At 26.6% G+C, this 15,626-nt stretch overlaps 1 protein-coding gene across 3 annotated transcripts in view; it reads left to right on the top strand.

The window, feature by feature from the left end:
- LOC136979879 (probable sodium/potassium/calcium exchanger CG1090) overlaps nt 1–15,626 on the top strand; it is a 37,831-nt gene that overhangs the window by 1,974 nt on the left and 20,231 nt on the right. Inside the window, exons 1-5 of one of the 3 annotated variants that reach the window (XM_067275904.1) lie at nt 9,676–9,826; nt 10,260–10,428; nt 10,510–10,716; nt 13,844–13,944; nt 14,097–14,183. In XM_067275904.1, the coding sequence (XP_067132005.1) occupies nt 10,275–10,428; nt 10,510–10,716; nt 13,844–13,944; nt 14,097–14,183 (549 nt within the window). In that variant the 5' untranslated portion in view covers nt 9,676–9,826; nt 10,260–10,274. Of the gene's footprint in view, nt 1–9,675; nt 9,827–10,136; nt 10,161–10,259; nt 10,429–10,509; nt 10,717–13,843; nt 13,945–14,096; nt 14,184–15,626 lie in introns of those variants that run through there. The other 2 variants (XM_067275905.1, XM_067275903.1) reach the window with 2 other exon arrangements.

Genomic DNA, 15,626 nt, shown 5'->3' with positions numbered 1-15,626 from the left:
TAAAATTGCTTTATCATAATTTAAAAATTATTTTATAGTTATAATTAGATGTTATCATTTTATGATATAAAATAATATAGGGAGGCCCCAATCTTTCGGGCATGGGGCTCCGAAGGTCTTAGTCTGCCTGCCACTACTGAAACATATTTCTTTAATTTCTTAAAATAAGTCATATTAAAATTTTGATTAGAAGTAAAACAAAATCATAAATTAGTCTAAAAAGTTACTTTTTTTCTCTATTCTTAGAATTTTTTCTCTCCTTTATTTATGCAAATACTAAATTTTAATGAACTTAGAATTGATTAATCAAATTCTTTTAGGGTCACATAAAAATCATTATACTAATGCATCTGGTTTAAAGCTAAACAGTTAGCTTGTCATATTTAATATTAGTTGGAAATTAAATTTAATTAATTAAATAATTTAGAAAATTCTGAAAGAAAAAAATCGATTCAGAGCTATATAATTATGCAAATCCGCTTCTGTTTACTATGCAAATAATTTTTTGTTTTTAGATTAAGTTTAAATTAAAACTTTTAACAGATGACTGAAGAGATGTTATAAATGTTATCAATTTGTTTATAAATATAAAATTTAGTTTAAATAAATCTCTCATTGGTAAATTTGAGGAGGGAAAAAAAAACTAATCACTTGATTCGTATTTACGTGTTACTCATCTGTTTATTCAAAAGCGTAATCCCTAAGAAAATCAAAATAAAACTATATAATCTAAATAAATCAAAGAAAAATCATAATGTTAATATGATAACTTTTTATAATTTTCATAAGTTATATGATTTTCAGAAAATTATTTAATATTTAATTATTTTATAACATAAATTTCTAATTGAATAATGCTAAATTTAGATAAAATTGAATTCTAATCAATTAAAAACGATTTATTTTTAAGAAAAACGTAAGACTTTTTTATTATATTACTAAAAATGTATTTTCCGCACCTTAAAATTTGTAATTCGTTAATACTATAACTTTTAAATATTCTGTTTTGACACCAATTTCTGCAACTATAAAATGTTCAAAAGGAAAAAAAATCAAATATTTTGAAACTATGAACAAAGTTCGAAAGAAACATGATCACTCTTTATATAAAAGAACTTTATAGCAGTAGAAGAATAATTTCAGGTTTATTTATAACAAATGGTCATATGTATCATCTAGAACAATAGAAGTATCGTATACGCATAATAATAAAATAATGACACGTTCAGGTACAGAGTGCGTTTTTAAGTATCTATAATAAGATTTTAAAAAGTATTATCACAAATAATATAGTACTTGCATCATTAATATAATTTTTTTTTATGTACATAATACATAAAATGTCAACACGCTTTGAACTATCTGTTCATTCTCAATGTTGTTCATACAATGCTCTGATTTACAATAAAGTCATTTAACACTCGCGTTGGCTGAACTAATTGTAAATTAATGTTTGATAGAAGAATTCTGGTTTGCGCTGATTTCAATAACTGTTTTCCGCTTAGCATATGTGAGAAATAGAGAAAAATGTGCCTTATCCTAAGTGTTAATGTAAAAATTGCCGAAGTCTGAACAGGATTTATAAACATTTCATGTACTGTGCTGTACATAAAGTGAAAATAAAATGAACAACATATTATATGTAATCAAAATATAATAAAAATGCATGCACTCGGTGCCTTAACGGGAACACGGGCCTAGGACCCAGGATTAAAAGGGCTCTGAAATGATTAATCTTATATTCTTACTTTCAAATTTTAAATTTTACCACCTTGGGGTGAATTCCGTGATGTTTCTGATTTAATTTTAAAAATTAATTGGCCATTTCTATCGTATTTATTTCTTATTTCACCTCCAAAATATAATTTTGCACAGGGCACTTGAAAAGCTAACTACAGCGCTCGATACACTGAAAAAATTAGTATATATCCAGAACACGCTCACGAAATAGAGCGCCTGTGGAGAATGGGTAAGATACTTATCATGTTATTAGTCCTTTCTTGTACTATCATATCAAATATACTACACAAAAATCTTGAAACATTAGGGCTTCACAGTACGCTACATAAGGTTGCCGTAGTAAACACGTCATATAGCCAGAAAATTCTTAAACACACAGACACGAACAAAAGGTAAACATAATAATAGCTCGTTCTAAAATTATATTAAAAATATATAAACTTTGATAAAATTCTTAGTTATCTTTTGCACTTTCCAGACTTTTTAAATAGATTTAATAGCTTGTTCTGTTGTTACGCTTTAATCTTGTTCTGGCATAGCAATAGGCACCAGCGTATAAGCAGAGTAGGATACAATCCACCAACATCACTATAATAATAATAATAATTTCTTTGAAATCTAAGAATATTTAAAGAAAAACCATAGAAATTCTGAATTAAATGTAAAATTAAAAAATTGGTTTCCTTGTGACAAACAAAACAATAATTATAAATTTAAATAAACCGAGAAATGAAAAAATATATATTAACGAGCAATTATTTATTGTGACATCGTCGTCACAATGCCGGACTGCAATTTGTAATCATGTTTTTAATTTATTTAATTTAAAATATATGCTCTCTACCTCAAACTAGTGGTGGCTTGACCTTGTACTTCATGATTTTCTTTTAATAATAGAATCGTTCCGGTCATCTATCTAACACTTTTTAGGAGAAAAGTTTTGAATTAAAATAATGTGGCTTCTCGTATGCATCAGACGTTTCTATTGATATATAGTTAATCAGGGTCTCCTGCCCCTAAGGTTTCCATATCTGGTCTCATCTTTTATTTATCTAACTCTCAAGATTAAGGAAAGACAGACGGACGAGAGTGGGAATTTATGTCTACAATTTTTTTTTCTTTCAAATTACAGCCCAATAAGATGAAATAAGTTCATCTTTAAATTGATTAATCTGAAAATTAATGAAGGTAATAAAAATTTAAAGATTGAACCCTTATATACAGGCTACAGTCTTTTTTAAAAAAATCTTTATCATATAAAGAGGAAGATTTGGTACTTTTCTGTTACATTTCGGCATGAAATGTAACAGAAAGGCAGATAATTAATAATATAATGTGATACGTAAGATAACATCTATGATCAAATAATAAATATTTCCTTCACTATAGAAACAATATCTTTCAAGCGTCATTGAAAAGAAAGAATGAATATTCCAATTTTTAACCTTCTCATATTAAATAATTTGCTGAAACTCCTTACATGTTTTGATATTGATATCAATTTATATCTATAAAATGATTAAAATAAAATAATTTATTTAGAATAATTTACATTTTGTAATATTTTAATTATAAATAATTGCAACCGCCTTAACTGTTTTATAATGCAACTTTAGAAAGTACGTTTACATTTATTGTATTTTTAGTGAGAAAGTAAAACCGAGTTCACTTATAAATTGTCTATTATTATTATTATTATTATTACAATTATGAATAATTAAATATACAGAAATCATAAAACTAAGTCTTGAGAACGACAATAGATAATCAAATTGAACTATTGTCCTAAATGTTTAGTTATGAAAGATTAAAAAAAAATTAGACAAAGATATAAAATAATGATATTAAATAAATCCTAATCTTAAAAAATGAAAGCTTGATAAGATACAAGGTAAAGAATAAATAAAATTAATAGTTACGGTTATATAACCAATTATTTTTATAAGTTAATAAAAAAAATTTAATTTAATATTAATAAAATAAAATTATACACATTATTATATTTATACAGCAAAACCTGTGTAAATTTGAATCGGACTGTTTTTCCCCCCTTTCTTTTTTTGGCAGGTTTCCGTTTTATTCGGGTTTTCTTTCTGGCAGGTTTTTACTATGTTATATAAAATAAACTATTAGCTGTTAACAGTATAAAAAATGAAATATATGACTAAATTTCGACTATTATTATACTTTTTATTTATATTTACACTTCTGAATAGAGGAAAAAAGGAACAGGAAAAGTGACTATACAAATTTACAAATGTAAATGTGACTATACAAATGTTACATATTTCTAAGTGACAGCAATAATGAATAAGAAAATAAATGACATATTGTAAAATTAACAATAAAATATTTTTGTACTTTTTTAAATAAAGATCCTGATAGCACGAACAGTCCCATAGATAATTTTCACGTGCCCTGTGTGAGATTTCATTTTTGGCTTCTTTTTTTCGTAAAAAATAAACATAAAAAACAAATACGATAGAAATAGTCAGTTAATTATAACGTTAACGAGATGAGTCCCCACAACACAAGATTTAAAATGATAAAATTAGGTACAGGGCCCCTTTTTGTCTTGGACATTCGTGTTCAGTGTCTAATTACGGCACTGAGCACGAATGTATTTTATTGAATTAATTATATATATATATATATATATATATATATACATAAATTCATTCAGCAAAATATATTCATTTCACTCGGATAATTACTTTTAAAAAATAAATTTTCACATGTTTATTAAATAATATAGGCTTATACAGTACAGTATATATACATTCTTTCCAATTTCTTCACTTTGCTCTGCCAAAAATAAAGTGAAAATTTATTAGATCTTCAAATAATAGTATGCTATATATTTAATATGGATTAATTAGGAATTTGAACGATAATAAATTTTAATAATAATAATACTTTATTATTAGTGAATATAATAATAGTTACGTTATAAAATTTCCTCGTCTAAAACTTAAGTTAAAATATTTTATTTATCATAAATAAATTTCAGAGTGCGAGAACATATTTTTTAGTTTTTTTGCTTTGATAATTAAATTTAAATTAATAACTAATAATAAAAACAAAAGGAATATTTTCTATTCGTTATTAGTAGCGCCTATTTAGTTTCGTTTACCGCATCACTTGATTTGTTTTCTTATTTTTTTTTTGAAATTTTTAAATTATTATTTATGTATTTCGAACCGAATAAAAATGAGAATAAAATACAGATAAAAATAAAAAATCTACTTTCATCTATTATCAAGGTCTTCAGAAAAAATAACTACAAAAGTTTGCTATTATAATTCAGTTATCATTAACCTTATTCTTCGAATTTATCAGTTCCAAAAACAATATTTATTAACTTATATTTTATCATTTTTAAAGTTAAACTATAACTGTTTAAAACAAGACATGCTTATTATTATCCATACAATATTTTTATTGAATAATTTATTATAACAATAATTTAGGATTTTACATAAATGCCTGTTTTTAAAGAAGTATTTCTTAGAGCACATTTGTGAAATACAGTATTTATTATTTTTTTTAAACATTATTACTGGAAAAATAGTAGCAATTCATATTGACTTACTTTCGTTAACACTAGGGTTTCTCGTTTCCCGGTCTTTTGCTTGTCCCGGGATTCCGGGTTAGAATTAATTATTTTTAAGATATACAAAATATCACGAAATCAAATGATATAATTATTTTTCATTTTTTAAAGTAATTTAATATGTTCTACAACCTCCAAAATCACATTAATAATGCTGTGTAGGGTATATATTAAAAACTATCTTTAAATTAAGTAGAAATGTTCACTAACAGAAAAAAATTATTAAAGTTTGCTGGAAACTGCATACAACAACAAAAAAATGACTTTGAACTGAGTTGAAAATTTAAAGAAAAAATGAATTTAGATCAAACTTCTAACTTGGAAGATAATTTTCGTTTTTTAAATAAAACATAGTACAAAATATTATTGTAAATTTTTATAATAAGATTTTAAAAAGCAAAGATGGTCAATACTCTGATCACTCAATTTGATTCTTATTTTAGTAACGAAAAGTCTTGCTACCGAGAATGCCCTTTCCGATTTAATTGACGTGATTGGAATCGTGTTTAATGCATTTAAGAGAAAAGAGATGTTATGTGTTTTTTCATCTGTAGCTTGGAAGATTTCTAGTTCGTTTTCGAGATTGTAGTACTTCTTTTGCTCTCTAATATTCTTGATTTGTCATTCTTGGCTGCTTTAATAGCGGTATTAAGCTTGTAGCCCGATAATTCGACAGTTCGTTTGTCTTTAATAATCAGGTTTATGAAGAAAAACTTCATACTTGCAGACTTCGTACTCGTTTGTATCCTTGCTCAATTTGCACAACCTGGCGTTACGCAGTTATTGAAGCTATTGGGCATGGTTAAAAATTAAGACAGCGTAAGCACAATTATTCCAGATATTACAGGTTCTGAAAATAAAGAATTTTCAGAGTCCTGCCACAAATAAGCTACGCATTGATTATTGACCATTTGTAACATGCCATAACGAGTAAAAATTTAAAAAAAACTAATAAGTAGGTTTAAAATTAATAAATACAAATTTATTCTGACAGTTTGTGACTTAATTATGCTTTCTATTTACAAAATTTCCTCAACCTTAACACAAAATAAGAAAAACGTGAACTTTTAAGAAATTTGCGGGATTTTGCAGGTTAAAAAAACAACCGGGATCTCGGGATCCCGTTTGAGAAACCCTAGTTAACACAATAAATATTCAAAGTATCCCAAAAGTCTATATACATAAATATAGGCATAAATTAAAAATATAATTTTGCATGTGTTATTTATTTATTTAATATGTTCAAAATGATCTTTTTTGTATTTTTATTTCGCTTATGCGTCCACCAGGGTCCGAGTGGTTAAAAACACCGAATACTTGTAGTTGGTCGCGGGTTCTCACCATAGTTGCCAGATTGGGCTACAAGTAGCGGATTGGGCTACTTTTTAAGTGCCCTCGCTACAAAAATTTTAAATTGGGCGATACGCTACTTTTTGGGCTAGTAATAATTACCTTCAGGCTACAATTCTTAAAAATACGCTACTTTTTTATTTTCATATATAAAATCGCACAATATTTATTGTATCATACAAAACTAATAAAGTTTTATTTAATTTCATTACACTTAATTGTATAAATAAAGTTGCAACGTTTAACTAAGATAAAGATACTTTGCTTCTGTTTTCTATCCTTCGTTCGGTCCAGTAATCCACAATCCACAATCCATTGCCACTAACACTGCTAATTTTATTAATTTTTTTCCTCTCATATATCTATCAATATGCGCCTATTTTTAATTCTTTTTTTAAACGAAAATATGCTACTCACAAATTTATTTGTACTTTTACTTCGTTTTCCTGTTTTTTCCCGCTTGACTTCTTGATTCTACTTCTGTTTTAGAACGTTCCTTTCTCTAATTTGACGATTTCACTACATTTTTAGTAGACGTTTCTTAGGTATTCCAAGGAATACCTAAAAAAAGAAAAAAAAGGAAACGTCTACTAAAAATGTAGTGAATAGGCCCAGTGTTGCTCGGGCAAAAGTAACGACAGCGAAGATTAAGATTATTACATTATAGCCAATCTCATCTTTTTTCACAGAATGCAAGAATTAGGTTTCCCTGTTTCCAGACTAATTAGAGAATTTTTAGATGGATCTGAAAATATGTTCGATTTCCCGCAAAAACGCATCTGCGCCTGTAAATATTGCACGTCGCTTTTTCTTAACACTTTCATTGTTAACATTTCCCTGGGTTCATATCAGGACTCCATGATGGCCAATCAATTACATTAATTTTTTTCAGCAAACCAATTTTCAGTTGACTTTGATGCATGAATGGCAGCATTATCTTGTTGGGATTGCCAATTTTCTCTCCCAATACGTGATCCAAAAGTTATTAAATTTTGATATTGTTGGAATCAACGATCGAAATTATTGTCAAATGTTATACGACATCGTTATGTACAATGAATTGTGTCGCGATGTTTTGTAAACGTTCTTCCGTTACGTAATAAAAGGTTGGTGACGCTGTTAACCCTTCGGGGACGGTGACCTCGTTTCACACTCCCCTTTCCAGCGCTGACATTCCGTGAGTCAAGACAGTGTAATCTTTGGGTGCGTTCTTTAATAGCGGTCGCTCTGCGTCTCCGCTACTACGGGAGTGCGCTGCTGTTTGTAGGCATTTAGGAACAACGGTGAAAGAAAGAAAGATGGCAGCACTTACATCACCGCGTGCGCTAACTCGCGCTTTCACAATTTCTCAATTTTCATTCATAAAATCACATAATGGACCCGGAAACGAAACTATCTGAGCCATGGAGGACGCCATGTTGCTTTCCACCGTAAACTACTGCTACAAGCGGCCGTTTTTGCCGTTAGACGGCGCGCACTCCCACCGGAATTTAGGAACGCGTTCCGCAGGAATTTTTAAACGGATGTCGCTCGCGCGGAGTTACGCGGAGGAATAAAAGAACGCACCTTTTGTGTATTCTTTGTTGTATAACCAGTTACGCGAGTCTAACTAGTTTTTACTAATTTCTCCGACAGTCTCTAAACTAGTCTAACAGATACAACAGTTGATACAGTGTAAACCGAGAGGCCTTAAAACTGAAAACAAAAGTCGCAGTCGCTAAGTTTCTAAGTTCAAAAAATGAATCGCCGCGCCTGCGAATGACTCGCTTTGATTTAGAGAAAATTGATGCAGATACACCGAATGTCCATATATATATATTACAAACTTATTTTATTAGTAAAAGTGCATAGTTGCAAAATAATTCGGTTTTATTGTTTGGGCTACAAACAGTTCAAATCCGCTACTTTTGGAGCACAACCACGCTATTTTTTAACCTTCAGATCTGGCAACTATGGTTCTCACCAGACCAATGGGCTGGCCACGTGGTCCGGGTTTTCTTCGCGTGTGTAACGCCTAAATAGGAACCAGTCGGCAGATCGCCAATGTGTTATGTTGCCGTATCCCATCAAATCAACCAACCAATTACTCTAGTAGATACTGTACAATTTCATATTTTCTATATAGACCCATAGCTACGGAAGGCTATGACGTAGCTAAGCCATTTCAGCTTAGTCAGCACTGTATATGGACACTGTGTAATCAGTTGACGGCAGCAGTTTTACACAAACTGTAGTTAATAGGTTTAGTGCTGGCTCGGAAAAAAAATCATTCAAAATTTTTTCAGCTGGCCCCTCTATGGTTTGTTACTGGCTACGTATATATATGTTTCTATATATGAAATAATAAATAAAATGCCGTTGGGTACAATAAATAAATGTTCGTAAACTTTCGCAACTGTGAATGAAAATCATACAATGTATTAATATTCAATACACAATGTACAAAAAAATGTTTTAATTAACACTACACGAGTTGACCTTGTTTGCTTTTTATGACTTAGGCTTACATTAAAAAGCACTTTAAAATATTTATGGTGCGGTTTTTTCTATTTTAAAAAATTGAAAAAAATCTTTTAAAAATATTAAAACTTTAAAGGTTAAAAACGAAGTAAATAACCGTTGTTTTTTTCCATAACCGCATTTAATCAGAGGCAAATACTAAGGTATTCAAATGTTAGTATTTATTATTACATTATATTATTAAACAATTTATTTATTTCATATGACTTGAAGTGACTTTTACGGAACTTTTACGGCGTGATTTTATTCTACACGGATAAAAGCAATATAATAAAACAGTATAATAAAACAGCAATAATTCTACACTATTGTATAGATTTTATATTGCGCATAAATTCTCATTACAAGGCCTGTTGTCTACCAGCCTGTACAATGAGTATAGAGTAATCTGTACGTTTCAATTAGTGAATATGTAATCATTCAAAGCCGGTTATAAATAAAATCGTCATGTGACATTTACTGTCGACATCACGTGGTTATTATTGGTCTGATGCCTTTCGTTATGTAGTCATCGTTTGAAAGGTTTCTTTCCTGTTCAGATCAGCTAAATAGTTGATCGCTAATAATCTTTCCGAAATGACAACGCCACTATAAAGCTTCTTGGTAAACTTTTTTTATATTTTAGTTTCTAAATTAGTCATTTAATTTCTTAGAAGATAAGATATATATCCAAAGAAAGTGGTCTAATCCTTCTGAGCTTATTTGGTGACGTTTATTTAAGCAATAATTAGTCTTAAAGTAAGTATATTTTAGTTTATTATAATTATTAAAATAATTTATAGTTTTATAAACTAAATTATGACGAAATATTTTTATAAAATTAAAAAAATTACGAAAAAAATGCGACCGTCGAACTATAGCGACATCTTGTGTTCATCAGAATTATAAATAAGTTAATCCACGTGACAATTTTTGCATCAATTTCAAACAGCATGCGGTGTGTGTAGCAGATGTAAATGATGATATGTACTCGTACGATAGTTTCTTTTATTCTATATTTTTATGTATTAAATTATTCGATTTTATTGTTGTTTAGATTGTGGAAAGGAGAATGAGGCGGTCTTTGACGAAAACAGCAGTATGCCTTCTGTTCATTATATCTCTTACTTCAATAATTGTCTCTTTATCCATTCATCCTGTTTTGAATAGAGGAGAAGAATTCAGGCATCGGAGAAGTTTGCTTAATGTTAAAACGGATACACAAGGTATATACACATATATTTTGTTTTTTCTTTGGTGTTACTACATTTTCTAAATATAATATTATTATTTTATATGCATTTCAGAAACGACATGGTCACCTAAATTAGAATCTTCCACTTCAAACTGTACTCCAGCCGCGATTGAGCAATTCCCACGTCCATTGATGAGTTATAATGTTCGCAGAAATGGTGGCCTTATTATTCATATTATAGTGTCTCTATATATGTTTCTTGGCCTGGCTGTTGTTTGTGATGAATATTTTGTACCGTCTTTAGAAGGAATGAGCAATTGTAAGTAGTCTGAATATTATATTGATCAGTTTAAAAATACACAGCATAATTATGTTTATAATAATTATTTTTTTTTTGGAATTATTTATTCTGAAAATATAGGATTCTAATAAACGTCTACATAATTAACTTTGGAAATATAGAGTAGAATCTGTTTATTGTAATCATTTTGGGACTGTCTATGCCAAATAACCAAATGTTAACGTTAAGCAGAGTAAGTGAACAAGACTACAATTAGATGAAATTTTGGTTTTGATGACATTAAAAGACACTAATACACTTAATCTTCAAATTATACATTTGTTAAAACTGTTAACAAATGTATAATTTGAAGATTTATTAATTATAATTACAGTTATTACAAACTAACATCTTGAGATATTGATAATGTTAAATCACTAATGACAATCAATATCTATGATTACAATAAACAGACTCTACTGTATTTTTGAAATATGTAAGATTAAATAAATATAAATATAATATTCTGTTGTTAAATAATTACATAAAAACATATTTATGTAATAAATATTTTGACTTGTTAAAATTTATCACTTTTTTTAATTAATTTCATCTATTAATTATTTAGTTTGTAATTATTATTGTAGATCATAATAATATTTTTTCTTTATTTTAAATATTTTGGTTTTTAATATTTTATACTATAATTTGAATACATGTATTTTAGAATATTTTTGTTTAAATTTTTATTCATCTGTAACTCATAAAATTCATTTATAATTTGAATACAGTTGACATGCTATTCAAAGTAATGTTTACAGAGTCATATCTAGAATAAAATATTGTATGTGTATACAATTTTACAAAAATTACTAAATACTAAATAAATATGTAAATTATACTTATGAAATTCTAACAGAAACACTTGATATTATCCAGAAAAAAAAAAAAAGAAAGAAATTTGCAAGAAATGAATTGATCACTAAATTTATTGAAAAGTCTTCTTTCCTTTTATGCTACTTTATGATAAAATTAATTTGATCAAATGAATAGGCCTAATCTATAAAAATACTTTCAGTTTACAAAATTAAATTCTCTGTTTAATAAATTTTAGATGATATTTTACAATAAATATTACAATTAAAAGAATAGAACAAAAGAAAATGCTATTTTGCAATATATTTCTTATTTTTAACTTATGAGATTTATTTGCATCAGTATCAATGAATATTGTGGTAACGAATTATTTATTTATTTTTTTCAGACTATCAGAAATTGTCATAACTGATTTAAAACAGACTTTCTCAGAGTAGATATACATCATAATTAATTATTTCAATTAGAAAATTGATAGAAAATATATTTTTTTAAATTTTCTCCACACCATTTAGAGATCTTTTAGATACTAACAAACATAAGTTCAATCTACGGTGATACCAGATTATAAATTTTTGAATAAGTAATGTTGAATATTTAATAATTAAAATTTTTAAATTTATATTTTTTGAATATTCACTGCTCCATAAATCAGGAAAAATAAATGAAAAACTTTAAAATGGTCTTCTATTTACAATACAATACAAATCATCTTTATTTATTTAACTGTAATATCTGCAGAGATAAAGCTAGTTAGTTATATGCTTTATTTTCATATTATTATAACTTATAAAGATGATATATATAATTATTTATAAACTGTACAAAAATTTCTTAAATGAAAAGAATTGAGTTAATGAAAATAATTCCAAACTTAAATATTTAGATTAAAAAAAAATATATGTAAAAATGAATAATTTCTTAATTTCGTAACTAAATTAATGTAGAGTCTCTGTAATCCAACATATATCAGAGTGGTGCGTGTCGGATTTCAGCAGATTGTCTGATTATTGAATTACGTATGTACTGTACATACTGTACAGTAAAAAATTGCACTTGGTTCACATATTAGTTTTTGTTAATTGCAATTGTGGCTGTTTTGCTGACTGCACATGCAACAAACTAGCATCTGATAGTATAAACGTACATCAGTCACTCTCTCTCACATACATTGACAACTGATAATATGAAAATTTCATGTGTGCTGTTTTATGGAGTGTTGGATTACAGGATGTGATGAACTAGAAATTATACTGTAGTTTTATTATTAAGAATAAAAATGAAAGTGATTTTACCACAGAAATGTCTTTGTAATTTAAATTAATATTTTGCATTAATCATATAATAGTTTGTCTGAAATTTATATTTTCTATGATATATTTTATTTTATTTGAACAATATGAAATTAATATATGATAATAATTTGTTTTCTATTTATTTTGTATAGTTTATATAGATTTTTAGCTTGTAGTTTTTCAAATTAGAAGTTATTTAATTTTATTTGTTGATAATTTCTTTAAAAGAAAACTGCTTTTGTATTAACACTTATATTCAAATTCTAATATACAATAATTTAATAATTCTTTAGTAATTCTCTTTAAAATGAATCAAAATTTATAACAATATTTTTTTGAAATCATATTTAATAAATTATAGATTTTATTTAATTTATATTGTGAGTATTTTAATGCTCTCTATATTACCAAATAATCTATCAAATTTTTATAGTGCGATATTAAAGATAATTATTAATTGGATACAAAGAAATTTGGCTAGAGGCAGTTAAGCTACCATTTCTTGATAAATTTAATAATTAGAAATAAATTAATTTCCTTTCAGAATATTCTAGATTAAAAATTAATTTATTTCTAATTATTAATCATGAGTTAGTGGCTGAATTGTCTGCCTCTAGCCAAATTGCTCTGTATTCAATTATTAGTTTTAATATAGCAGAACAGAAAAATCTGGCAGATCACTCAATATTACAAGTGTATTGGATTGTTGTATATGTTCTTTACATTGATAGCCAAGTCAAAATAATTTCATTTTATAAATTTGATTATTTCAGTTTATCATATTGTTAACAGAATAAAATAATAAAAATTGCAGTTTGGGTAATTTAATATTTAGAGGAAATTACGTATTTTGTTTTAATTATCCTAATAATTAGAAATGAAACTTAATATGCAAAGATTTTATGTTTTGTTTATTAGCTTGTTAATTTATTATTGTGATCAGACATGTTCTTAATAAACATTAAGCTCTTATATGTTTTTTTTTTTTTTTCAAGTTATGAATCTTGAATCTGATGTAGCTGGTGCCACCTTTATGGCTGCAGGAAGTTCAGCACCTGAATTAGCAGCTGCAGTTATTGGAGTTTTTATAGCAAAGGTAAATATTTTGTTTATATACTCATTACTTTTATTTAATAAAATTGGGTTGAATTGTTATATATATAATTTTCAAACTGTAATAAAAATTTAAACTGAAATGAGATATTAATTCTATTTTATAGTAACTAAAAAACTATATATTTTTTCCAGGATGATATTGGAGTAGGAACTGTTGTAGGATCAGCTGTATATAATATAGCTTTTGTTATTGGAATATGTGGATTATGTGCTAGAAGGGTAAGTTTCATTTCTATTCATCATACTTATTTATTAATATAATTATTTATCTGAAAATTACTTTTAAATGAAAAAATTATATTGATGATAAAATATGGATTATAAAATGAAAGAATAAGTTATATGATTTGAGTGTAAATACAATTTACAACCAAATACTATATTATGTAATAGTAGGCCTAGATGTAATTAGAATAATGCATTAATAAAAAACTAATGAATAGCTTTAAAGCTAATAATAAGCTTTAGCAATATTATATTTAAGATTAAAATAATTACCAATATAAAAATATTGGTAATTGAATAAATTACATCATTGCTTATTTCATTCAATGCCTTAATAAAAAAAAAACATTTTTTGTAAAATATCTGACCATCGTTTGCTTGGAACAGTTTACTTAATAATTTAGAATAAGCTATACAATATATATCTCGTTCTAAATTATTAAACAAGTGATCAAAAATGTTATTCTTTCATTAAAGATTTTTAAATTCTGAGACTTAAAGCTTATCAAAAAAATAAGAACTGTAACAAATTCTAATATGTTTGGCACTTGATAATTGTCATATATTAAACAAGAAACATTATAAACATATTTTTTATTTGTTTTTTCACTTTTTGACTGTAATATTAAATAACTGATTTATCAAGTAATACTAAGATGAGAAGGAAGGTATGGGTTGAAAATTAAAATAGCATTCTGTGCCCTTAAAGAGAAATGTAAATTGAAACTTTATGGTATATGCTTATATTTACTGGAATGAAAAATATGAATAAAATCCTTTTATTTTGCCTTGCTGCCTAAATATTTTAATGCTCAGCTGTCCATATTTTGCCTTCAACCAATATGGTAACTGTACATCAAAGAGAAATTTATGAAAAACTAAAATTATTTTAAAAATAGTTAAATTTTAATAATTTCAAATTTGTGTGTGCACGAATAACTTATTTTCAAAATATTATTATAAAAAATTTGATAAAATTTTGAATTAAAATAAATTTAACAGTTATCATCAATATTTCTGTTTCTGAACTACATATGTAGATAAGTAGTTCAGAAACAAAAGTATTATTGTTGAGATAGTTGAAAGTATATAACATTTTATAATGAAGTTTCATTTGCAGTTCTTAATGTAATATCATTTCACTGATTTTAGAAATTATCAAATTTTATGTTCCATTTGTAAAATTTGTAGTTGCATGTGCAGTTTGAGACGTAGTATTTTATTTCTTAATTTTCTGCCTTTTATTACATAATTATATATATTAAAATGATTATAAAAGAAATCATTATGTAATTTTATTAGAATATAAATACATAATGGAAAAACTTTGAAAAAATAATATAAAGTTAAAGTAATACCGTATTTTACGAACTATAAGACACACTTTTTTCTTCGAAAAATTGCCTCCAAAATTCAGGTGCGTCTTATAGTCTGTAA

Source organism: Centruroides vittatus, unplaced genomic scaffold (genome assembly GCF_030686945.1).
Source record: "Centruroides vittatus isolate TY-2023 unplaced genomic scaffold, ASM3068694v2 contig_651, whole genome shotgun sequence".
NCBI lineage: Eukaryota > Metazoa > Arthropoda > Arachnida > Scorpiones > Buthidae > Centruroides > Centruroides vittatus.
The sequence above is the reverse complement of the archived record's forward strand: the minus strand, read 5'-3'. Positions and strand labels throughout refer to the sequence as shown.